A 24,885-nucleotide genomic window follows, 5' to 3' on the forward strand; every position below is an offset into this window, starting at 1 on the left:
CGCAGTGAGGGAGAGAGAGAGAGAGAGAGAGAGAGAGAGAGAGAGAGAGAGAGAGAGAGAGAGCGAGCTGGAGAGACTCCTGATAGAAGGTTATAACAGACATAGATAGACAGCCGGTATCTTTCTCCTAGGGTCGAAATGTCTAATGCTAGAGGGCATGCATTTAAGGTGAGTTCAAAGGAGATAAGCAGAACATTTTACACAGAGAGCGGTGGGTGCCTGGAATGTGCTGCCAGGGGTGGGGCTGGAGGCAGATACAATAGAGGGGTTTAAGAGGCTCTTAGACAGGCTCAGGAATGTGCAGGGAGTGGAAGGATATGGACATTACATAGGCAAAAGGGATTAGTTTAATTACTAATTTAATTAGTTTTGGCACAACATGGTGGGCCAAAGGGCCTGTTCCTGTGCCGTACTGTTCTACTTTCTATGAGACAGCGGGGGGCGGGGGGGGGGGGGGGGGGGGGGGGTGGAGGACATGTGGGAGAAGATGAAAGGTCCACAGAAGGTGTCCCACAGCCTAGGGCTGAAGGCAGGGCACGTTGGAGATCGAGAGGCCAGTACTGAGGAGCTCAGTAAGTGTGCAAGGTTGCTGGACTGTAGACCCTGCAGACACAGGGTGGAGTTGGACCAATGGATGGATTTGAAAATAAAAGTGAGGATTTTAAAACAGGTGATGGTGGAGCACGGGGTGTACTCAACAACATCTGGTGACAACACTGCACAGAGCACCAGAGCTGTAGCCCACTGCAGTGCAATGGAGAGAGAAACAGAGACCTACCCCAGTGCGACACTCGTAGTAAGCAAGCCGGGATCTAGTCAAGATGAAGTATCGCTCCTTGTAATTGGAGGGAGAGGTTCTTCGCTTCTGCTGAGAGCGCTTGATGAGAAACTCTTCCAGGATGGAGCTGGGATCCATTCTAGTGGGGAGCGACCCTCCCCATCGAAGGAGAGGGGGTGAAGAGTGTGAGCAGGCCGTCGAGGTGGCAGTGGTGGAGCGTGGGTGCACGCTAGCTATGATCTCAGAGAGTTCAGGAAAGAACGCTGCATAGACTTCGGTCTCTGATAAAGGCAATACGAGAAACCACTTCCTTTGGATCTGCCTTTGCAAATGCTGCAAGCAAGAGCACACGGCAGCCTAGCCCTGGATGGTTATCAGTTCAAGTCCCACTCTGTCCTCCTGAGCAAGTAACCCCACCTACCCCAATCTGGGAGAGTGCTGCAGAATCAGAGGTGATAATGAGGGAGGTGCAACATGCTGGGGATGGTACCCCATCTGATGCACAACACTGAGGGAGGGTCACACTGTGGGAGGGGTGGTACTGACAGAGGGTCACACTGTGGGAGGGGTGGTACTGAGGGGGGGGATCACACTGTAGGAGGGGCAGTACTGAGGGAGGGTCACACTGTGGGAGGGGCAGTACTGACATGCAGAGGATCTCCTGGTGGGTCTTCTGCTGGGCCTGGCCAAGCTGGCTATCCACGGGACGAGGCGGCGGGCAGCCGAGGGTACTGGCCAGTCTGCCTGCCTGCCCGTCTTCCATGCGCACGCGGGTGTGTTTAGAGAGGGAGCATGCGGTTTCTGCAGGCACCCTAGCTGAGTTCCACGCTCGGTGAGCCCCTCAGGGGATCGCGTGTGTCGTGGACGGTACAAACGCTATTCTTATTTGAAGCATTGCGTGTTGCGTTAACGGGTGTAGTGTTGAATGTGTGTTTCGTTAATATTAGTTTGCATTCTCTACTGTAGTATGTTGTGTGGTTTCTTCTTTTCTGTATTAGATGTCATGTATTGACACTGGTTGTCTTTTTGTTGTGCTTTTGGCAAATGTTTATATAATAAAAAAAGGGGTGGCACTGAGGGAGGGTCACACTGTGGGAGGGGTGGTACTGAGGGAAGGGGGGAGAGTACTGAGGGAGGGTCACACTGTGGGAGGGGTGGTACTGAGGGAAGGGGGGAGAGTACTGAGGGAGGGTCACACTGTGGGAGGGGCAGTACTGAGGGAGGGTCACACTGGGAGCTCCTCCAGCATATCATGTGTGTTATACCTTTTGCAGTATGTATTTATTTTGTAATTTTCCGTCTTGCACTGTACAGCTGCTGCAAGACAACACATTGCACATCATCTACGTCAGTGATAATAAACTTGATTCTGATAGTTGCACCTTTTCCAAGGAGGCTTTCAGCACATCCATGAATCTTTTCCTTGGCCCACCAGGGAATGTCTTTCCACGACCGAGCTCAGAGTAGAGCAGTTGGGCTGTTGGTGTTGGGTCTGTGAGCCTGGCAGAGGACACAGAGCTCGTTGTTCTTCCTGTGCACGTTGCGGAGGCTGTGTTCGTGTTACCTCTCCAGTGCTTTGTCTGCTGTAAGTCACACACAGTCTCAGAAGTGTGTTGGAGAGCACGGATCTCTGCTGCCTGATGGACCACAAGATTTGTGCTGGGTTTGAGGTCTTTCTTTGCAAACACCCTGTACCTCATGGGCTGGCACACTGAAGCAATTGTGAGCTTCATCACTAATATCTGCCTTTGGTGACTGACATGGTATGGAAAATGGTTGGTGTTTCCCAGGGTCTCGTGTGTATCCGTACCTCAGAGGGCAGTGAGGGATGCTCCACAGTCCCTCCCAACAGACGGAGTCAAAGGCTTCAGTCAGGTTATCAAAGACAGTTAGTGGTGATCTGGCAGTTCTCCAGAGGGTGGTGTGGCACGGGGAAGATGGTGTCCACTGTGCTGCTGAATAGACCAGGACTGGGAACAGCTCATCACCAAGCGGGAGGATGTGGGTGAGGACTCCAGTGATGACTCCTTTCACAGCAGGTGACCCCTTGGTAGTGACTGTGGTCAAATACTTCTCGGTTGTTGAAGGCACATGGTACTGCCAGACAGGCAGTGGTACAGCACTGGTATGTCCGTGAAATAGATACTGAGGGAGTGCTGCGCTGCAGGAGGGGGCAGGACTGAGGGAGCACCACAGGAGGGGATGGGGCAAGGGAGCACTGAGGGGCAGGACTGAGGGAGCACCACAGTCAGACAGCACTAAGGAGAGCCAGTATTAAGCTGTGCACAGTTGGAGAGGTATAACAGAGACAGAGACAGAGAGAAAAACTGGGGTGCATTCCACTGTCAGAGAGGCAGCACTGAGAGACCCCCGTAGTGTTGAAGGACCACTGAGGGAGCTCTGTCTCGAGAGCTCCTGATGTGATCCAGCAACAACTTCGGATTAGTTCTCCGGTTGTACATCTTTAGCGGTTCCACACAAACGAACCTTGGTGCTGAACACACTGCTTGGAATTTGAACTTTCCCATCCAGTTTCTGCCCCGAGAGGACCTTCGATCGTGTTGGACAGTGGGTGCTGGTCCAAGGTTGCCCACGCTGAGCCTCAAAGACTGGCCGAACTGGTGGATCCAGCTCCTTGTCTGTGCTGCCTCCTGCTGGAGATCAGCCTCTACAACCTGCTGTTTAACTGGAATAAACGGGCTGTGCCTGACTCAGACGCACAAACCTCCAAGCCCCCTCCTCCCCCTCATCCCCTGTCCCCCAATCAACAAGCTTTGCATTTAGTCACTACGAAAACGAAGAACACAGCAGCCAATGTTGCAGAGTGAAAAGACACAACAGGAGCGTGGACCAGAACGTTCAGGAGGAACACACCGGGCCTGCACTGTTCACTGCTGGACATCTGTCTACGATCTGGGATATAACAGAGGGGGCTTCCATGCTGTATGGATCTATGGCTAGATGAAAGGTTTCGGGGTGATTAGAGCAGTATGTTGCAGATGTGGGTACGCCTGATGCTGCCTTTTACACAGCTCAAACCTCACGGTGAGGTGGTGCGTATGCCAGGCTGTGGCATCACTGGCTGTAGTGAGGGGCCGGCCAGTCAGGACAGAGATGAGAAGGAATGTCTTCACCCAGAGGGCAGTGAACCTTTGACCTTCTCTGGGTCAAAATCCTGGAACTCCCTGCCTAACAGTACACACACATCTCAAGGACTGCAACGGGTCAAGACAGCAGCTCACCACCACCTTCTCAGGGGCAACTAGGGATGGGCAATTAAACGCTGGCTCGGCCTGTGAAGCCCACACCCCTTGAATAAATAAGGAACAAAAATAGGGCTGTCCCTCAGCATATTCACGACAGATGGATGGACTTTTGGATATCGGGGGATTGGTGGATAGGTTAGTGAAGTGGCACCACAATACTGGCAGACGCCCTCAGCATGAAGGCAGACTTTATCGTGGCGAGGACTATGCCACAAAGAAACCAGGAAACTTCATTAAGCTGGAATCAAACAGCAAATGTCGGCATACACAGAACAACCAGTTTATAAGAATCCCAGCCCCAACACACCGTCCAATGTCCTTGCCCAGTCTGACCACATCACCCCAGAGCCAGGGCGGAGGTCACTCTGCTCGACGACTATCCGGGATGGGTAACAGTGCTGGCAACACCCAGAGATAGTCAACGTGGCTGGGAAGGATTTCAGTCTGCATTTGCTCCCTAGAAGCTGGGTGAGGGAGATCAGGGCAACTGGTGGTTCACCGGGTGGGGGGTGACGAGGGAAAGGGGCTAATGAGATGTCAGTTAATATTCTGCAGGGCAAGTACCCAGGAAGAGATTGCCTTAATCCTTCTGAAAGCAGTTCACACCCTGTACCCAACCACCACCCCCCCCCCCCCCCCCCCCCCCCCCCCGAGCCTCTGGGATCTTCCTTCTCTCCTCTCAGTCAGGTCCTGTTGTCCCCATCCTGTGTGGAAACAGTCCTGGTCTCTGCAGCAAGGGCAACATCTGACTCACAGAATCTGTCCTCTGACGTACGGGACAACGATGGCCAGATACTGCTTGCTGACAACCTGAGAAAAGTGAGGTGGGCCACGGGCCCGGTTCGGTGCTTTCAACTCCATGACTGAGTACATCAGAGAGCAACCAGCATTTCCTGCTGGTTAACCCATACCCCAGTCCCAACATCAAATGTCCCCTCATCACTGCCATCCATCAGTTCCAGAATCAACACTTTTGGGGTTGTGATACCTTTTGATCTGATGCGACCCTGCGGCGACTTTAAATCCAGCGCTGCCAGTCAGTAGCTGAAACTGTGCAACTCCACACCAATCCCAGGTCTACTCAAGATTCAATCTCAAGGACCAAGTCTACATGCCAATGAAGAGGAACTTTAATTGGAGACAAACACAACATTAACATTCAGTACAGTGAGGCAGTGGTATACAATTACTCCAGAAATGAAAAGTACACGTCCATCATCCTATAGTCACATTTGTGTGGAGCACCCTGCTTTGTAGAGCGATATACACAAGTCACTCATACCTGCTTCAGTTACTGCATTCAGCTCTCCACTCAATGACCAGTGCTGGACAATCACTAGGTAGCTGGAAGCCTGGGAATAAGCCGTCACTAAGTTGGTTAACAGAAGACACAGGATACAACAGAGGTTCTCAAACTGGAGAACACCTTTCCCTGGGGTGTGGGGAGTGGGAGGGAGAGCCAAGAGATTTAGCCCTTAAATCCTGCAATGCAACACCAAAGCTTCAGTGACAAGTGTTTAGCCCAATCAGGGCTCCCTTCCATGTCACGACCGTCAGCAGTGTGACATTCAGTGCTCGGTGTTCAGGACAAAGGTTTTCCCAGCTTTAAGTGTCAGACAAGAAACTCAGATCTCGGACGTGGGTCTACTGAGTTTCCACGAGTATGTTTGTGAAAAGGGCAAGGAATAGGTTCTGAAAATGGAGGGGAGAGAGATTGAGATCTGGGAATTCTCTGCATTAAATTCATTGGTGAAGCTCTTGGGATGTCCCAAGGTTGGACAAGGCCTAAATAAACAAATCTGCTTCAAGACAAAACCTCTGCTGTGAAAATCCATGGTCTGAAATCATCAGACCCACCACTGCCCCCTCTGCAGGGACTGTCCACGGCCTCTAATCCTACCACACCTCAAAGAGGGCTCTAGTATTGATTCCTTACAACCATAAACATTAACCCACATTAACCACTGAAGCAGGCCCTTGTATGAACAGCACGGTACAGTCACGTCAGAGACACAGCTACGTCATGTCATCAATGATGGAGCACATGGCCAGGTCCTTGTCACTGACTTCATCCTCCTTCACCGAAGGGTCGGCCTCAGTGTCTGCCTGTACACAACTGCTCGTCTCCTCCACATCCATGGGCTCGGTCTTCACCTTGGCCAGCGGGTCACCAGACTCGGAGAGGTCGTCTGGCAGGGAGGACAGGCTGTTCTGGATCACCTCCATCGCCCGGTCCAGGTGCTTCTGGAAGCGCTCGGCTGTCTCCAGCCGCTGCCTCTTCTGCACTTCCATCATCACGCGCAGCGTCTCACGCGCCTGGTGAGGCCGGTACTCGTTGATCAGGTGGTGCATGTGAACAAACAGAAGCTTCAGGTCCTCCAGCTTCTCCTCCCGCTTGATGCTGCTGGGACTTTTGATCAGGATGTCCAGCAGATCCAGGAAATTCACCAGGATGGACATGTTGAGCTTCTTGAGCTCCTTCTTGTGGTCAAACTGCGAGGGGTGCAGCCTCTCAATGCCCTGTCCCTCCAAGGGGCGGATGATCAGATCGTCGCACTGGAACTGGTTGCCGAACATGGTGTAGCTGTCTCTGATGGGCGGCGGGGGCTTAGGGGCAAACCCCTTGCGGACATTGTCATCGGTGTACTCCTTGAAGTACTGGGCCGGCGGGAGGGGCAGAGCACTCACCTGCTGGGGCTCACCCATGGCACTCGATCCAGAGGAACTGCAAGGAAAGCACCATTGGTTCATTACACGTTCAGAGCAAGGTGGCATTCACTGTGGGGGCAGGTCTCAGGCTCGGGCCACTGACTCTGCTTACCATGGACACTGACGGTGGAAACTAGGGATGTGTAAGGAGGGAGTTTGATTGGGCTTGAAGAGGTAGCTGAGGTAAAGACGAGCAAGATCGTGGAGGATAGAGTGGGAATATTACAATGGAATCCATGCTGGCATCTTGGGCATCTGACGTGGGAGTGAATACCTGAAATAGAAACAGAAAATGCTGGAAGTGCCCAACAAGCCAGGGCAACATCTGGGCAACTGCTGGGTAGTGGCTCCAGGAATTTAAGGTGGTGACAGTTAAAGGAGATGGAAACTCTCCGGGGTTAGACCTTGCATACTGAAGGTAACAATAAATCAAAAGTGGTGAATTGGGTGGACTCAAAGAGATATTATGACGGAAAACTGTTAATAATATGAATATGAAATGCTGTTTCTCTGAAAGAAATGGGACTCCACATCATGATGTCAATACTGTCATTTAACCAACTTGTTCTTTCAACAAAGGTAATTAGTCCTCATCTCTAAAGTGCACAATTAACCTGGTCACAGCCTTGCACCTTATCGTCTGCCTGCACTGCACTCTCTCTGTAACTAACACTTTATTCTGCATTCTGTTATTGCTTTTTCCCTTGTACTAGCTCGATGTACCGATGTGGTGAACTGGTCTGCATAGATGGCACGCAAAACAAAGTTTTTCACTGTACCTCAGTATGTGACAATAATAAACCAATTACCAATTTTGAAACACCTTGGAATGTGGCTTTAAAGCTTCTTTATAAATGTATGTTGTGTTGAGATTATTATTCATGATGCATTATGCATTCCTCTCTGTAGCAAATTTGAGACAACTACTTTACTAGATTACTTCAGGGAGCAATTAATACTTAGAGTCATAATAGTCACAGATGAAGAAGGGTATGACAGCAAAATACTATCAACCACCCAAGTCACTGCACAGGTACCCAGAGTGCTGGGGAATCAAATCCCAACTGCAGATGGGAAATTGAAGTATATTTGGAATAAAAAGCTAGTTTCACAGTCACTATTTATTGAGACTATCAGATTGTTATGAGAACCCATTTGGTTCACTAATATCAGGAAACCTGGCTCCTTACTTAGTCTGGTCTATCTACTTCTTCAGACTGTTGTGGTGACTCAGCTGTGTCAATCATAAAACCATACAGCACTGACGGAGGGCAAAGGATGGTTCGGGTTCCTCCCACTTTGCAGCCTTTGGTCTATAGCCGGCTGGTTCCAGTTCTTCAGGTGCCTGTCGAGGCATCATTTCAACGTGGTCAGGGTCAATTCCTCACCACCCGAAGTGCTCCACACCCCAATCACCCACCGAATGAAAAATAAACCCTTGACCGCACCATTTAAACCTCCCTCACCCTGTTCTCAGTTATTTCCTCTTTGCCAATGAAAATGGCTCTTCCTGTTGAGTTTCTAAATCTCAATTAAATCTCTCGTCAGGAACCGTGCTCCAGAGAAAACCACCCCTGCCAAGCCATGCTCAGAATTATGGTTCTCCAGCCCTGATAACATCCTAGTAAATTTCTTGACCCTTTCCAGTACTATCAAGCTCCAGAGGGTGACTGGAGCTGTGCACAGCACTCCAGCTGGGGCCTGTCTGCTGTTTTATTGAGTCCTAGCACGATCTCCAAAAGCAAAATACCGCAGATGCCAGAAATCTGCATCCATGGAGAAAGAGGCATTTCAGACTGAAGATGTTCATCAGTCCTGCCTGACCTGCTAAGTACATTCCACATTTTATTTTTAATTTCCAGCACAACTCCCTCTCGTGTGTGCTGTGCCTCAGCCAATAAAGCCAAGTATCTCACATGCCTGCTGATCCACCCCATCAACCATCCAACCACTCCAGGGATCTGTGAAGGCACTCTCCAAAGGTCCTTTGCTCCTCCACAGTTCATTTCTTCCTGCCACTTGTCACCTGAATTGTTCATCTCCAGGTGCCCTTCAATGAATTTCATTCCATTTGTCACTCTTCAGCCGACTGTGAACCTGAACTACTGACTGAAAGTCAGCAACCAGTGGTGTTCCACAGCGATCAGTGCTGCCACTTCTGTTTGCAATATGTACTGTATAAGTGACTTGGATGAGAATGTTGGTGATCTGATTAGTGAGTTTGCAGATGATACAAAAATTGGAGTTGTAGCTAGCACAAAAGGACAGCTACCGTCACTGGTGAGCCATTACACTGTGACTTCTGCCTGAGATCACTTGTAATTCAACTTGCACTTTACCTTAAACCTCAAGGGTTCTAACTTTCTTGATCAATCTGCCAAGTCAGAAGCCGTGCTGTAAACACGCAAACACACAGTGACCTTGAATAAGACCTGGCTTCATCAAACTCACTCGCTGCCATTCAATAGCACAATCCCAGCCTCCCAAACCTGGGAGGGATAGACTCTGGGCAGCGTACTGAAGTAGGACCCTGCCCTCTCTCCCACCCGACCCAAACACCAACCCCCTCCCCCTGCCTGCAGTGGGATAATTTCACTGCCCGTCACGCCCACGCCACCCCTCACCCAGACAGCACAGCCTGGAGTGGAAGAATTCCTCTCCATTACCTTCCTACCCAAAAGGCCCAATCGCCAGCCCACAGACATCACAGTGATGGAGCAGGGCCGTTTAAGAACATGAGAAACAGAAGCCAGCCCCTTGTACCTACTCCACCATTACAACTATCATGGCTGATTTTATCAGCCACATTCCTGCACTAACCCTATCTCATTTCTTAATTACTGTAAACAATCAATCTGCATCTTGAATATTCTCAGTGACTGACATCCACAGGAGAGACATCATCCCTGCAATCCTCTGCAGGAAGTTTGTAACTTTCAGTGAGATCAACTATCATTCTTCCAAACCTTAGCACGTATAACCTCTCCTGATAAGTCAGCCCCCCATCCCATAAATGAATCTTTGCTCCACTCCCTCTATTTCAAATATATCCTTCCTTCAGTAAGGAGACGAGAAGAAGGGAGTATGGCTGATCTTTAAATATTCCAGACATGGTCTCCCCAGGGTTGTACACAAATGCAGCAAGTTATCTCTAGTGCTCAAATCCTCTTCCCAACATATAATGTTCCTTCCTAATTGTTTGCTGTTCTTATACAAAGACACTCAGGTCCCTCGGATCACCGACACCTTTCAATCTCTCACTAGTTAAAAACTACTCCATCTTTCTACCGAAGTGGGAAAACTCATGTTTCCACATTACGTTTGACCTAGTTTGTCCCTACCAGTCCAAATCCCCGTGACCTCTCTCCCTTCTCCTCACAACACACACTGCCACACAGCATTTTATCATCAGCAAGCTTGGATATATTGCACTTGATTCCATCAGCTAAACGTTTGATGTAGACAGTGAACAGATGCCGCCGTGGCACTTTGCCAGTCAGACTCTCCCAACCCACAAACACCTCATTGATCCAGTTTCCATCCATTGAACAATCCTCAACCCGTAACAACATTTACCCCAATACGACAGCTCCAACCATGTCTACACCTCGAAGCTTTCTGAAATTCCGAATGCACCACATCCCCCAGTTCCCTCTTCTCCACTCTGTCATTATAACTTCAAAACCCAACACATTTGTCAAGTATGATTTCTGTTTCACAAATCCACGTTGTTTAATAAGAGATAAAGCATTTGCCCTACCACCGATGTCAGGCTCACTGATTTCTACTGCCTCTTTCTCCCTCCCCCAACTTTTTCTCTAAATTTATATTTGTGACCATTCCAAAGAATCTATGGAATGTAGAAGATGAAAAGCCGGTGCATCCGTTACCTCCAGCTCTTCCAAAACCTTGGATTGCAGGTCAGCAGGTCCAAGGGATTGACCAGCATTCAGGCCCAATAACTTCTCCAATACTTTTATTATTTATAAATACTAAGTTTGTTCAGCAGATCACCTCCGTTAAGGTCATTAGGTCACACCCATTCATTGCTATTTGTGCCATAACTTCACAGTCCTCTTTGGAATGCTGCACATCTTCAAATAGAGATACTCTTTCTTTCTTTGCGCCATTTTCCCAACTCAAATTGAAGGCCTACCCCACATTCTGTCACCTCTGGTTGCAGACTCCTTGACCTGGGGAGAAAAACCTCTCTAAAAATCTTTAAAAGACACTTGGACGGGACATGGACAGGAAAGGTTTAGAGGGATATGGACAAACGCAGGCGTGGGACCAGCTCAGGTGGGAATCGGAGTCAGCGTGGACAGGTTGGGCTGAAGGACCCGTCTCTGTGCTGTACAGCCCTAACCACATCCTCACCCAACCGTACCCCTCCCACCCACACCCTCCCTACCAAACCCCTTCCACACTCCTCACCCCATCCTTCCTCAACCCCAGCACAATCCTCCCAACGCCCAGCACACAACCCTCACCTCGCTCCACCCCAATCCTCAGCCTCCTCCAATTCTCACCCCACAACCCTCCGCTACTCCCCCCTTCCTCAGCCCACCCTAATCCCACAACTATACCTGCTCCCCTCACCTTACCCACCCTTCCCCCACACAACCCTCCCTTCACTCCACAGCCCCCCCCTCCCCAGCCCCCCCCACCCCACTCCACAGCCCCCCCCTCCCCCCTCCACAGCCCCCCCTCCCCCCTCCCCTCCCTCCACGGCCCTCCCCACCCCCCACCCCACTCCACAGCCCCCTCCCCCCCTCCACAGCCCCCCCTCCCCCCTCCACAGCCCCCCCACCCCACTCCACAGCCCCCCTCCCCCCCTCCACAGCCCCCCTCCCCCCCTCCACAGCCCCCCTCCCCTCCCTCCACGGCCCCCCTCCCCTCCCTCCACGGCCCTCCCCACCCCCCACCCCACTCCACGGCCCTCCCCTCCCCTCCCCCCCCCCCTCCACAGCCCCCCCCTCCCCTCCCCTCACTCCCCTCCCCTCCCCCCTCTCCACGGCCCTCACCCCCCTCCACACCACCCCCCACTCCCTCCCCTCACCTCCTCCCTCCCTCACTCCTCCTCACACTCCCTCCCCCCCCCCGGCCCGGTACTGGAGCCCGGCGGTCACCCCCCACACCCCCTCCCTCACCTCCCCCCCGCGAGTATTTTCGGCCCGAGGCCTACTCACCGCCCGCCACACACCAGACCCTCGGCCCGCCCCCACCTCACTCCCATTGGATCTTAACGGAACAAACCACGAGGGATCTAACATCCCATTGGACAGACGCGTTGCCAATCCTTCGGTCCCGGGCATGCGCAGTCTGTGCAGCGGGTTTGGAGAGACAGCGCCCTCTGCGGTGAGCGGAGGATCAGCGGGCGGCGGCCGCCTGCGGTCCCGGAGCCGCGGGTTCGATCCCAGCCCCGGCCATTGCACATCTCCTCTAAACTTTCCCTCTCTCCGCTTAAACCTATGCCCTCCAGCATTTGATATTGTCACCCCGGAAAAAAGACTCTGTTCACCACCTCTCATAATTTTATAAACTTCTATCAGGCCTCCGTGCAGCCTCTGAGGCTCCAGCTGAGAACAATCCAAGTCATCAGGCAGACAATGGGAGTCACGCTTACCATTAGCCACAGAGTAACACAGCACGGAAACAGGCCCTTCGGCCCAACTCCACCATGGTGACCAAGGTGCCCTCTAAGCTAGTCCCACACCCACGTTCGCCCCATATCCCTATAAAACTTTCCTATCCATGTACTTATCCTAAAGTCATCTAAATGTTGTTATTGTCCCTGCCTCACCCACCTCCTCTGGCAGCTCATTCCACACACCCACCACCCACCAGGTGAAGAAGTTGTCCCTCAAGTCCATTTTAAATCTTTCATCTCTCACCTTAAACCTATGCCCTTTAGTTTTTAGTTCCCCCTCCTTGGGAAAAAGACTGTGTGTTCACCCTATCTATACCCTTCATGATTTTATACACAACTTATATTGTCCAACCTCTGCTTATAGTTAATATTCTCTAATCCAGACAACATCCTGGTGAACCTCTTCCGAACTCTCTTTAAAGCCTCCACATCCTTCCTGTAATGGGGCGACCAGAACTGCAAACAATACTCCAGATGTGGCCTAACCAAAGCTTTATACAGCTGCAACTTTACTGGGTGAAAGTGTTGTCTGAGTACCAGAGCCCAACTGCTGAAGTTTGGGTGAGCTTGGTGCCAGAGTGTAGTTGCTGCGGAGAGAACAAGTTCCCACTATAGTTCCACTCCCACAGGGAGCTTTTTGGAAGTGAAATGGAACATTGCAACAAGAAAGATTGAGCAAAGTGCTGGGGCAATGCTGCAGCCTTGTTTGACACCAATCTTCATCAATTTGTTCTGTTGTGGACCCATTGGTTACATACTCTGTGGAGCAGGGTAAGGTGGAGATAGATTTCCATGGGCAACTGAATTTGTGGAGGGTGTTGGACAGTTGTTCCTGAGTGATGGAGTTGAAGGCTTTGGTGACGTCAATGTGTTGCCCTCAAGTACTGGCAACATCCCTGTAATCTTCTCTGCACTCTTTCTAGTTTAACCACATCTTTTCTATAACAGGGTGACCAAAACTTAGTTCCTAGGAGTGAACATCAACAATAGCCTGTCCTGGTCTGACCACGTAGATGCCACGAACAAGAAAGCTCACCAGTGCCTCTACTTCCTCAAGAGGCTAAAGAAGTTTGCCATGTCCCCTTTGACACTCAACACCTTTTATCGATGCACCATAGAAAGCATCCTATCTGGATGCATCACAGCTTGGTACAGCAACTGCTCTGCTCGGGACCTTAAGAAACTGCAGAGAGTTGTGGACACAACCCAGCGCGTCACGAAAACCAGCCTCCCTTCCTTGGACTCTGTCTACACTTCTCACTGCCTCAGTAAAGCATAATCAAAGGCCCCTCCCACCTCATCTTCTCCCCTCTCCCCATCAGGCAGAAGATACAAAAGTCTGAAAGCACGTACCACCAGGCTCAAGGACAGCTTCTATCCCACTGTTATAAGACTATTGAACAGTTCCCTAGTACGATAAAATGGACTCTTGACCTCACAATCTACCTTGTTATGACCTTGCACCTTATTGTCTGCCTGCACTGCACTTTCTCTGTAACTGTAACACTTTACTCTGCATTCTGTTATTGTTTTCCCCTGTACTACCTCGATGCACTGTGTAATGAATTGACCTGTATGATCGGTGTGCAAGACAAGCTTTTCACCGGACCTCGGCACGTGACAATAATATTCCAATTCCAATTCTAAGTGCAGCCTCACCAACGATTTATACAACTGCACCATAATGTCCCAATTTCTGTACTCAGTGCCCTGACTGATGAAGGCCAGCGTGCTGAACGCCTTCTTCACCACCCTGTCTACTTGCGCGGCCATTTTCAGTGAACTGTGCACTTGTGCTCCTGGGTCCCTCTGTTGGAGGTGTCACACAGTGAAGATCACCTGTGCAGCCAGAGCCAGGGATCAGGAATATGGATCGGTAGGTTTTGATCTGGGAGCCAATAACATGAATGGGATTCCGGCCAAAGTCATTGTGTGGTACAACGGGCCCTTCAGCCCACCCTGTCCATGCCGGCCCATTTACCATTGTGCTAATCCTATTTGCCTGGCTCTGGACAGAGTCCGGTAGCAGGGCTCAGTACACGAGCTGAGAAACCTGTGGCTGGACGAGGTGGGGGGGGGGGGGGGGGGGGGGAGGCAGCGGGAGCTTGTGCGGGAGCTGCACAAAACACGAGTTCAGTTGTACACTGGGGACTGGGGCAGCTCCGCTCCCCACACCACGGGATGTGACACTGGGGACAGGGGCAGCTCTGCTCCCCACACCACGGGAAGGATGTGACAGTGGCAGAAGGTGCAGAGGAGGTGTGTGAGGATGTTACTGAGGACTACAGCTGTGAGCAGACACATGCCTTGCTGGGGTAGTTTTCCTTCGAATAAAGGAACCTGGGGTGAGATTACCAGGGTGATTAGGGAAAAACAGATTCCCTTCGGAGAGAGGTCGGCACTGATGTTAGTTGGTGGAAGGACTCGGGAGAAAGAAGTATTTGAGAGAAGATGGAGTCTTGAACTCACACGTCAGTGTGGACAGAAACCTTTCAATGGCCCTCAGTGAGTGGTGACACTTTGGTCGTGGACATGAGCTGGGAAACAGGCTGAACCCAAACTCCATTTCAGGCCGGCATGGACACGATGGGTCAAATGGCCTCCTTCATGGGGCATAAATTTCATTAACTCTGCACTTCCGTTAAGCGTGGTTAGAACATGGAAGGTAGAGATGAACGTCTAGAACGACAGGGTACAGGTTTAAGGTGAGAGGGGAGAATGTGAAAGCAGATCTGAGGGTAAGTGTCTCACACAGAGGGTGGTGGGTGTCAGGGACCAGCTGCCAGAGGAGCTAACTTGGTAAATTGGTTTATTATTGTCACTTGTACCGAGGTCCAGTGGAAAACATGTCTTACACACCGATCGTACAGGTCAATTCATTACATAGTGCATTGAGGTAGTACAGGGTAAAACAATAACAGAATGCAGAGTAAAGTGTCACAGCTACAGAGAAAGTGCAGTGCAGGCAGACAATAAGGTGCAAGGTCATAATGAGGTAGTTTGTGAGGTGAAGAGTCCATCTTATTGTACTAGGGAACTGTTCAATAGTCTTATAACAGCGGGATAGAAGCTGTCCTTGAGCCTGGAGGTGGTAGAGACAGGTACAATTACAACATTTAAAAGGCACTTGGACAGGTACATGAATGGGAAAGGTGTAGAGGGATACAGGCCTAATGCAGGCAAGTAGGATTAACATGGATAGGCATCACGGTTGGCACGGACGAGGTGGGCTGAAGGGCCTTTTCTGTGCTGTACCATTCTATGACTCTGATAATTGTGCCAGGGCACGTAATCCACATTCCAGTTAAACATAAGCATGTGACGTAGGAGCAGGAGTTGGTCATTCAGTCCCTGGGATCGCCTCCACCCTTCAACAAGATCAAGGCCGATCATCTGCCTCAGCTCCACTTCCCCGTCCATGCCAGAGCACTGATCCTGGTGGTACCTGATACCCTGCCAACCTAAGGAGCCCCATTCTCCTACTCCTCATTTCCGGTGAACCAACCCTTACTCCACATTAGTACATTCCCCTGACCTCCACGTGCTGTGACCCTGTTCACCAACCTCCTGTGTGGAACCTGACGGACAGCCTGCTAAAAATCCAGACACGCCACGTGATAAAAACAGAAAGTGCTGAAACTCTCAGCGGGTCAGGTCATCAACAAACGTTACCTCTGTCTCTCTGCCCGCAGATGCTGCCGACCTGCCCAGTGGTTCCAGCATTTTCTCTTTGTATTCTAGATTTCCAGCACCTGCAATTTTTTGATTTTCAGATACTTTGCATGCACTAGTTCTCCCTCAGCCACTCAGTGAGGTCATACAGCCTGCCAAATTTGAATCTCTCTGTCAACATTGACAATAGGAATGGCCTCTGCAGTCAGGGCAGTGTTGGGTGCGGAGGGGTGATGACAATGTGGTATTTAAATGATAAATATGGAAATGTTACCAATGATCTTAGGACGTACAGGGGACCTCCCCCCCTTACAGAATTCACAAATCACCACCCAGAAGTTTGAGAAATGGATTAAAATTCGCTCCCACTATCCAAATCTAAAAAAAGTAAAGAAATAAACACAAAATTTACTTTTTTCTACTCATGTTGCTTGACCAGTGGATAGAGAGCTTAGTGACACGGTGTCAGCAAAACAAAAGAGTTGATCATTGACTTCAGGAAGTGGGGTGGTACACACACACGTCTACATCAATGGTGCTGAGTTCAAGAGGGTTGAGAGCTTCAAGTTCTTGGGAGTGACCAACTTTTATCGATGCACCATCGAAAGCATCCTATCCAGATGCATCACGGCTTGGGATGGCAACTGCTCTGCCCAGGACCGCAAGAAACTGCAGAGAATTGTGGACACAGCCCAGCGCATCATGGAAACCAGCCTCCCCTCCATGGACTCTGTCTACACTTCTCGCTGCCTCAGTAAAGTAGCCAACATAATCAAAGACCCCACCCACCCCGGACATTCTCACTTCTCCCCCCTCCCATCAGGCAGAATATTTAAAAGCCTGAAAGCACGCACCACCAGGCTCAAGGACAGCTTCTATCCGGCTGTTATAAGGCTACTGAATGGTTCCCTAGTACAATTAGATGAACTCTTGACCTTACAATCTACCTTGTTATGACCTTGCACCTTATTGTCTGCCTGCACTGCACTTTCTCTGTAGCTGTAACACTTTATTCCGCATTCTGTTGTTGTTTTACCCTGTACTACCTCAATGAACCGTGTAATGAATTGATCTGTACGATCGGTGGGCAAGACAAGTTTTTCACTGGACCTCAGTACAAGTGACAATAATAAACCAATTCCAATTCCAATTCCAGGGTGCAGATGACATGGATTTGTGTACAGAAAATAACGATATGGACCACTTTCTAGGAATGCGCTCCACATCCCGCCCCCCTGCCCCCAATAACGCGGGGGTCAGCTGTATAAGATATTGGGGCGGCACGGTAGCGTAGCGGTTAGTGCAACGCTATTACAGCGCCAGCGATCGGGGTTCGATTCCGGCCGCTGTCTGTAAGGAGTTTGTACGTTCTCCCCGGGTCTGCGTGGGTTTCCTCCGGGTGCTCCGGTTTCCTCCCACATTCCAAAGACGTGCGGGTAGGTTAATTTGGGTTTAAAGTGGGTGGCGTGGACTCGTTGGGCTGGAAGGTCCTGTTACCACACTGTAAATAAAATTTTTTTTAAATTTAAAGATGATTTTGCACATTCTCACTGGGAAAATGTTTACACAATGTGATATTTTATACCCTGTGATGAGATATGTCATCTGTAATTCCTACTTTTCAGGCATTACATTTCAATTTTAAAGAAAAGTGGGGATCTTTTTGATCCATAGACTGGAGGGTAGAAAACTACGAGAATTGAGACATCAAATAATTTCATAAAGTCATAGAGAGTTCGGGCACTATTACAGCACCAGCGACCCGGGTTCAATTCCGGCCGCTGTCTGTAAGAATGTACTGTCTGTACTGTCATTCTCCCCGTGTCTGCGTGGGTTTCCTCCGGGTGCTCCGGTTTCCTCCCACATTCCATAGACGTATGGGTTAGGAAGTTGTGGGCGTGCTATGTTGGCGCCGGAAGCGTGGCGACACTTGCGGGCTGCCCCCAGAACACTCGACGCAAAAGATGCATTTCACTGTGTGTTTCGATGTACATGTGACTGATAAAGATTTCTTATCTTATAAAAGACAGAGCTCAGAATCAGGCCAGTCATCGCACCTCAGCCATGCCGACCTGAATGCCTATTTACGCTGATCCCATTGACCTGCATTAGGCTCGTATCCCCCTACACCTTTCCTATCCAAATCCCAGTGCAATTTCTTTCTGCATAATTTATGTTAAATTATGTTTTCTTATGAATGCTGCTTAGCTGATGCTGTGCCTGTGATGCTGCTGCAGGTAGGTTTTTCAATGCACCTGTGCCCACATGGACTTGTGCAGATGACAATAAATTTGAGTTGACTTGAAAAGTGCCGTTTGAGATCCTCTGACGTTTGGGCACGTTGGAGGATCTGGGAGCTGAGCAGGAAACCTGGGGTCAAAGTCCAAGATCGTTGAAGATCTTATTCAAATGGTGGAGAAGGTCGAGGTGGCAGGATCCTGCCTCTGTTTGTCAACCCCCGCATCTTGACAGCACCTCTTACTGTCTCAGGATGTGACACAGCCACTGAAGAACCTTGCAGTGAAATGCAGGAGTTGTACTAGCCAAACACACACAGCACGATCCCACAGGCAGCAAGGACCATTTTAGTGAGGCTGATGAAGAAATAAATGTTGCCAACAGGGCCTAGTGGCCGACTTCCCAGCTGTTCCTCAACATATTGTAGGGGATTTTTTATATATTCCAAACGGATAGAGTGGACAACAGACTCAACAATTTAGAGTCACGGAGTCATACAGCACGGAAACAGGCCCTTTGGCCCATCTCGTCCACGCCGACTGTGTTGCCCAGCGAGCTAGTCCCATCTGCCCGCGTTTGGCCCACAGCCCTAAACCTCTCCTATCCATGGACTTATCCGGGTGGCTTTTAAACGTTGCTAATGTCACTGTTTCTGGCAGCTCGTTCCAAATACGCACCACCCTTTGTGTGAAGAAGCTGCCCCTGATGTCCCTTTTAAATCTCTCGCCTCTGATCGTAAACCTCTGCCCTCCTCTTTTTAGCTCCCCCTCCCTGGGGAAAAGGACTGTGTGCTTTCACCCTGTCTATGCCTCTCATGATCTTATACACCTCTATCAGGTCACCCCTCAATCTCCTACGCTCCAGGGAATAAAGTCTTCTTCTACGCAACCTCTCAGGCCCCCGAGTCCAAGCAACATCCTGGTAAATCTCTTCTGCACTATTTCTGGTTTAATAACATCTTTCCTACAACAGGGTGACCAGAACAACTTTTCTACAACAGGCTGACCAGAACAACTTTCCTACAACAGGCTGACCAGAACTACAACAGGGTGACCAGAACTACAACAGGGTGACCAGAACAACTTTTCTACAACAGGGTGACCAGAACAACTTTCCTACAACAGGGTGACCAGAACTACAACAGGCTGACCAGAACAACTTTCCTACAACAGGCTGACCAGAGCTGGACACTGTGCCCCCAGTGCTGGACACTGTGCCCCCAGTGCGGCCTCGCCAATCTAATTTAATCAGTTAGAATCAGCGATGCAAACCGCCAATGCAGGACATAAAAGGGAGAGGGGCGCAGCCCAGCAGCAGAGGCCGGCGGTGGGGCAAAAGGGAGCCGCTGCGAGCAGGGTTCGAACCTGCGCGGGGAGACCCCATTGGATTTCAAGTCCAACGCCTTAACCACTCGGCCATCACAGCGCTGCCGCCGCTGCCGCCGCTGGGCTTACAACCAATCACCGCGCCCTGATGCTCAGGGGAGGGCGGGACTGATGGTCACGTGGCAGTGGAGTAACGTGGGGCCGGCATGGTGATTGACAGGCAAAGCTCTCGCCTGGTTGGGGATCGGCGGTTTGAGCGGCCGGTGGGCGGAACCAGAGGGTTGAGTGACAGGAAGGTCCGGATTGAACGCGGGTGATTGACAAAGACGGCGGGGGAGAGGCGGGATTGGATGAAATAAACGTGAGGGGCGTGGCCAATATGCTGCAGCCAATGACAGGCGATTGAAGGGCGGGACCTCAATCCGTCGTAACAACAACAACAACAACAACAACAAGTGCAACAACAACTTTCCTGCAACAACTTGAACATCACAAGGTGGATAAATTCAGGGCACAAGTTATTGTCATTTGGTTGCAATTACTGATGGTGGCTGCAGGGGAACCAAGCCGGAACATAAATGTTTCCAGTTGTTCAACACCTAAGAAGCTCAGAACTAAACAATTAGAGGCAGGTTTATTATCACTGACAGATGTGGTGAAACGTGTTGTTTTGCAGCAGCAGCACAGGGCAGGACATAAAAATTACTGTAAGTTACAAAAATAAATAAATCCTGCAAAAGAGGAATAACGAGGTAGTGTTCATGGGTTCATGGACCGTTCAGAAATCTGATGGTGGAGGGGAAGAAGCTGTTCCTGAATCGTTGAGTGTGGGTCTTCAGGCTCCTGTACCCCCTCCCCGATGGCAATAACGAGAAGAGGGCATGTCCCGGGTGGTGAGGGTCCTCAGTGATGGATGCTGCCTTCTTGAGGCACTGCCTCCTGAAGATGTCCTCGATGGTGGGGAGGGTTGTGCCTGTGATGGAGCTGGCTGAGTCTACAACCCTCTGCAGCCTCTTGCGATCCTGTGCATTGGAGCCTCCATACCAGGCGGTGATGCAACCAGTCAGAATGCTCCCCACTGTACATCTGTAGAAATTTGTAAGAGTCTTTGGTGACATACAGAATCTGCTCAAACTCCTAATGAAGTAGAGCCACTGGCATGCCTGCTTCGAGATTGCATCAATGTGTTGGGCCCAGGATAGATCCTCTGAGATGTTGACACCCAGGAAGTTGAAGCTGCTCACCCTTCCCACCGCTGACCCCTCAATGAGGACTGGTGTGTGTTCTCCCGACTTCCCCTTCCTGAAGTCCACAATCAGTTCCTTGGTCTTGCTGACGTTGAGTGCGAGGTTTGTTGTTATGACACCACTCAACCAGCCGATCTATCTCACTCCTGTACACCCACTTATTGCTGTTTGAGATTTTACCAACAACAGTAGAGTCAACAGAGGTGTTGTGGCAGCAGGGGCTGTTCTCAGAAGGGATCTCGTTCTGACAGATTGCAATGTGGAGTGACCCAAAACGTCAACCATCCCTTCTCCCTCCACAGATGCTGCTCGACCCGCTGAGTTCCTCCAGCATATTGTTCTCTGCTCCAGATTTCAGCATCTGCAGTCTCAGTGTCTCCAGAGTTAAAATCAGTTTGGTGCGACTATGGCACAATGGATAAGAAGCAGTTGGAATCTGTTATAAGGCTGCAAATAGAAGATGTATGCAGCAGGGTAAAACAGCAATCATGGGGGGGGGGGTTTAATCAACTGGACAATCAGAGCAGGTACCAACAGCTGCTGGAGAGCAGACAGAAGGGATTTCTAAATCAGGGGCAGAGATGGGTAGGGAATTGGCTACTTAGGCACCAGTATTGTGCAATGAGAAAACATTTGTTAATAATGTTATTGTAAAGGGTTCCCAGAGTGGCTGTAACATCAACGTTCACACGATTCAATTGTACATTAAGGTCAAAACTGTGAAAGGCCTGGAAGGAGTGGTGTCTGTAAACTGGATCTGGGAGAGATTTTTGAGCCAGTGTGTAGATAGTCCGACTGGGGAAGGGTCAGTGAAAATCAAAAACCTGCAGATGCTGGAAATCTAAAAAACAGAAAATGCTGGAAACACTGAGCAGGTCGGGCAGCATCCGTTTCGGGTTGGAGACCTTTCATCAGAACTGGGAATGAGATGAAAGGGAGGGTGGAGGAGGGGAACGTCTGCGACAGGGTGAGACCAGGGTGACCACGGGGAAAAGCTGGAAACAAGGTGAGCTGGTCAGTGAGCGAGTAGGAGCAGTTGGAGAGGGAGAACATAGACAGAAGGATGTGGGAGATGTGAAATGCAGAGCCGGAGGGCGTGCCCGGCAGGTCAGGCTGAGGATCACCTTTACTCCCAGAGGGAGTAAAGAAAAAGCAGTGAAAAAAACTAGACAGACTGATGGACGAGTGACACACGTCACCTAAAGTTGTAGAGTCTGCAACACGCCGGGACAGATGAGGTGCTGTGCCTGGGCCTCACTGTGACAATGCAGGAGGTCATGGGCTGATAGGGTGGAGTGGGAGTGGGGTGGGGATTAAGGTGGTGGGGAACAGGAAGCTGAGGGTCACCTAAAGAAGGAAAGAGCTGGACCTGGCCTCAGGGAATGCAGCTGAGCGACTGGTGGAAGTGGTGACTGTGGGGACAGTGCGCAGAACTGTCAGATTAAAGGAAGTTTTGGAAAGGGGGAAGGGCAGTCCGGATGGGAAAGTCCTGAACTGGGAGAATTCAGAAGTGGTCTAGGAGCAGCTTCTCGGGAGTAAACCTAAATCTGACAAGTGGGGGGGTACTTCAAAAAGTAATCAGGAAAGCAAAGAGAGGCCATGAAACACCATGGCGGGCAAGATTAGGAAAAATCCAAATCCATTTTATAAGCATATTAAGAGCGAGTGTGTAAGCAGGGAAAGAGTAGGGCCCATTAGGGAGCAAAGGGACAACCTGTGCACGGAGCTCGAGGGTCCTGAATCAAGACTTCATCTGTGTTCACCAAGGAGAGAGGGAAGCCCTTCCGCGCAGTAGATGTGTCTACAACCTGAGGACGTAGGTTTACACAGAACAGTACAGCAGAGGAACAGGCCCTTCGGCCCACAATGTCTCTGCCAAACACGATGCTGAATTAAACTAAATCTCTTCTGCCTGCACATGATCCACATTCCTCCGTTCCCTGCACGTCCATGTGTCTATCCAACAGCCTGTTGTGCCTGCTTCCACCACCACCCCTGGCAGCCTGTTCCAGACACCCACCACTCTCTGTGTAAAAAACTTGCCTCGTAAATCTCCTTTGAACTTTCCCCCTCTCACCTTTAAGTGCATGCCCTCTAGTATTTGACATTTCTGTCCTGGGAAAAAAGTCTCTGACTGTCTACCCTGTCTATTCCCAGTACAATTTTATAAACCTCTATCAGGTCTCCCCTCAGCCTCTGACGCTCCGAAGAAAACAACCCAAGTTTGTGCAACCTCTCCTTATAGCCCATGCCCTCTAATCCAGGCAGCGTCCTGGTGAACATCTCCTGCACCCTCTCCAAAGCCCCCACACCCTTCCTGTAATGGGGGAAAGTTTACTGAGTTTATGGTAAGGTGTGAGAGAATTTAGAGGGGATCGGAGGAGGAATCCGTTTCCCCAGAGGGTGGTTGGAGTTTAGAACACACTGCCTGAGGGGGTGAGGGAGGCAGAGACCGTCACCACATTTAACAAGTATGTGGACCAGCACTTGAACACTGCATATGGCAGCTCACAGAGCAAGTGCTGGTAATGAATTAGCGTAGGGTGGTCATTGACGGTCAGCATCAACATGGTGGGCCGAAGGGCATGTTCCTTGGCTGTATGCTCCAGCAATAACATAAAGTGCTGGAAACACTCGGCAGGTCGGGCAGTATCTGTGGAGAGAGACACAGAGTTAATGGTTCAGCTCAAAGACCTGACACGCAGAGCACTCCTGGAGTGTGTGCGGGTTTGATGGTGTTGGTTTATTGTTGTCACATGTACCGAGGTACAGTGAAAAACTTGTCTTATATACCGATCGTGGAGTCAATTCATTCCACAGTGCATTGAGGTAGTACAGGGGAAAACAACAACAGAGTGCAGAATAAAGTGTTACAGGTACAGAGAAAGTGCAGTGCAGGCAGACAATAAGGTGCAAGGCCATAATGAGGTAGATTGCAAGGTCAAGAGTCCATCCTATTGTACTAGGGAACTGTTCAATAGTCTTATAACAGCGGGACAGAAGCTGTCCTTGGGCCTGGTGGTCTGTGCTTTCAGGCTTTTGTATCTTCTGCCTGATGGGAGGGGGTAGAAGAGAGAATGTCCGGGGGTGGGTGGTGGGGGTCTTTGACTACGTTGGCTGCTTTACTGAGGCAGTGAGAAGTGTAGACAGAGTCCATGGAGGGGATGCTGGTGTCCGTGACGTGCTGGGCTGTGTCCACAACTTTCTGCAGTTTCTTGCAGTCCTGGGCAGCGCAGTTGCCGTACCAAGCTGTGATGCATCTGGATAGGATGCTTTCTATGGTGCATCGGTAAAAAAAGGGGACACGCCAAACTTCTTTATCCTCCTGAGGAAGTAGAGGCACTGGTGAGCTTTCTTGGCTGTGGCAGATGGTTTGTAAACCAGGAGTCACAGTCTCAAGTTAAGGGGTTGGCCATTCGAGACAGAGATCTGAAGAGATTTATCTGTCCAGAGAGAGGTGAATCTCTGGAATGAGAGGAATGTGGAGGCTCTGCGTATATCCAAGACAGAGACCGATAGATTTCTGGATGTGAGAGGGATCGAGGGAGAGGGGGCCAATGCAAGAACGTGGTGCTGAGGTAAAAAATGATCAGCCCTGATCTGACTGAATGGAGCAGCAGGCTCAAGGGGTCGAGTACTTCTGTCTGTTATGTTCTTATTAACGACGTAGTTTCCTGGTTGCAGTTACTGAGACCAATATTTTGTGAAATTCTGTTAAGTTTCATTACTTGATCTAAAATTCCCAGCCGCCAGGGTAGGGATCGAACCCATTTAATAGCTGATCCCCTGCTTTAAATGATTAACAGGTGACTTAGTGTCTCGTTGGTGTCCAAGGATCAAGGCTGAAACCAGATCGGATCCTGCTCTGACCATAATGAGCTTCATTATTGCACAGGCCAGCAGCTGACAACAGGAGAGCTGAGCTCGGCAGTTCCACAGTCCCTGCCCTCTCCGTAGGGTGCACGAAGCATCTTACTGGGCAGGAAACATGGCAGCCGTA

General features: G+C 50.3%; 2 protein-coding genes and 1 non-coding gene across 4 annotated transcripts in view; all 3 read right to left on the reverse strand.

The window, feature by feature from the left end:
* Positions 1–974, reverse strand: part of LOC127569115 (tyrosine-protein kinase ITK/TSK-like) — a 58,751-nt gene extending 57,777 nt beyond the window's left edge. The window contains exon 1 of the mRNA XM_052013475.1: positions 779–974. Coding sequence (XP_051869435.1) covers positions 779–916 — 138 coding nt within the window. The 5' untranslated portion in view covers positions 917–974. The remainder of the gene's footprint in view (positions 1–778) is intronic.
* Positions 975–5,152: 4,178 nt separating this feature from the next.
* Positions 5,153–11,981, reverse strand: med7 (mediator complex subunit 7). Of its 2 annotated transcripts, none has more exons than XM_052013481.1 (2): positions 11,943–11,981; positions 5,153–6,769 (listed from the first exon to the last, which is right to left on the reverse strand). In XM_052013481.1, the coding sequence occupies exon 2, from the start codon at positions 6,748–6,750 to the stop codon at positions 6,061–6,063; it is 690 nt and encodes a 229-aa protein (XP_051869441.1). In that variant the 5' UTR covers positions 6,751–6,769; positions 11,943–11,981; the 3' UTR covers positions 5,153–6,060. The 2 variants fall into 2 exon arrangements, with proteins under 2 accessions (XP_051869441.1, XP_051869442.1); XM_052013482.1 differs by lacking the exon at positions 11,943–11,981 and adding an exon at positions 11,904–11,922 and having other exon boundaries at positions 5,999–6,769.
* Positions 11,982–19,656: 7,675 nt separating this feature from the next.
* trnas-uga (transfer RNA serine (anticodon UGA)) lies at positions 19,657–19,738 on the reverse strand. The gene has a single exon. It is a non-coding gene; the product is annotated as a tRNA-Ser (tRNA).
* Between the last annotated feature and the right edge of the window lie 5,147 nt (positions 19,739–24,885).

The sequence above is a fragment of the Pristis pectinata genome, chromosome 4 (genome assembly GCF_009764475.1).
Source record: "Pristis pectinata isolate sPriPec2 chromosome 4, sPriPec2.1.pri, whole genome shotgun sequence".
NCBI lineage: Eukaryota > Metazoa > Chordata > Chondrichthyes > Rhinopristiformes > Pristidae > Pristis > Pristis pectinata.

Coding starts and splice junctions, on each gene's coding strand:
- med7 (XM_052013481.1), bottom strand. CDS start 6,750: ATGGGTGAGCCCCAGCAGGTGAGTGCTCTGCCCCTCCCGCCGGCCCAG.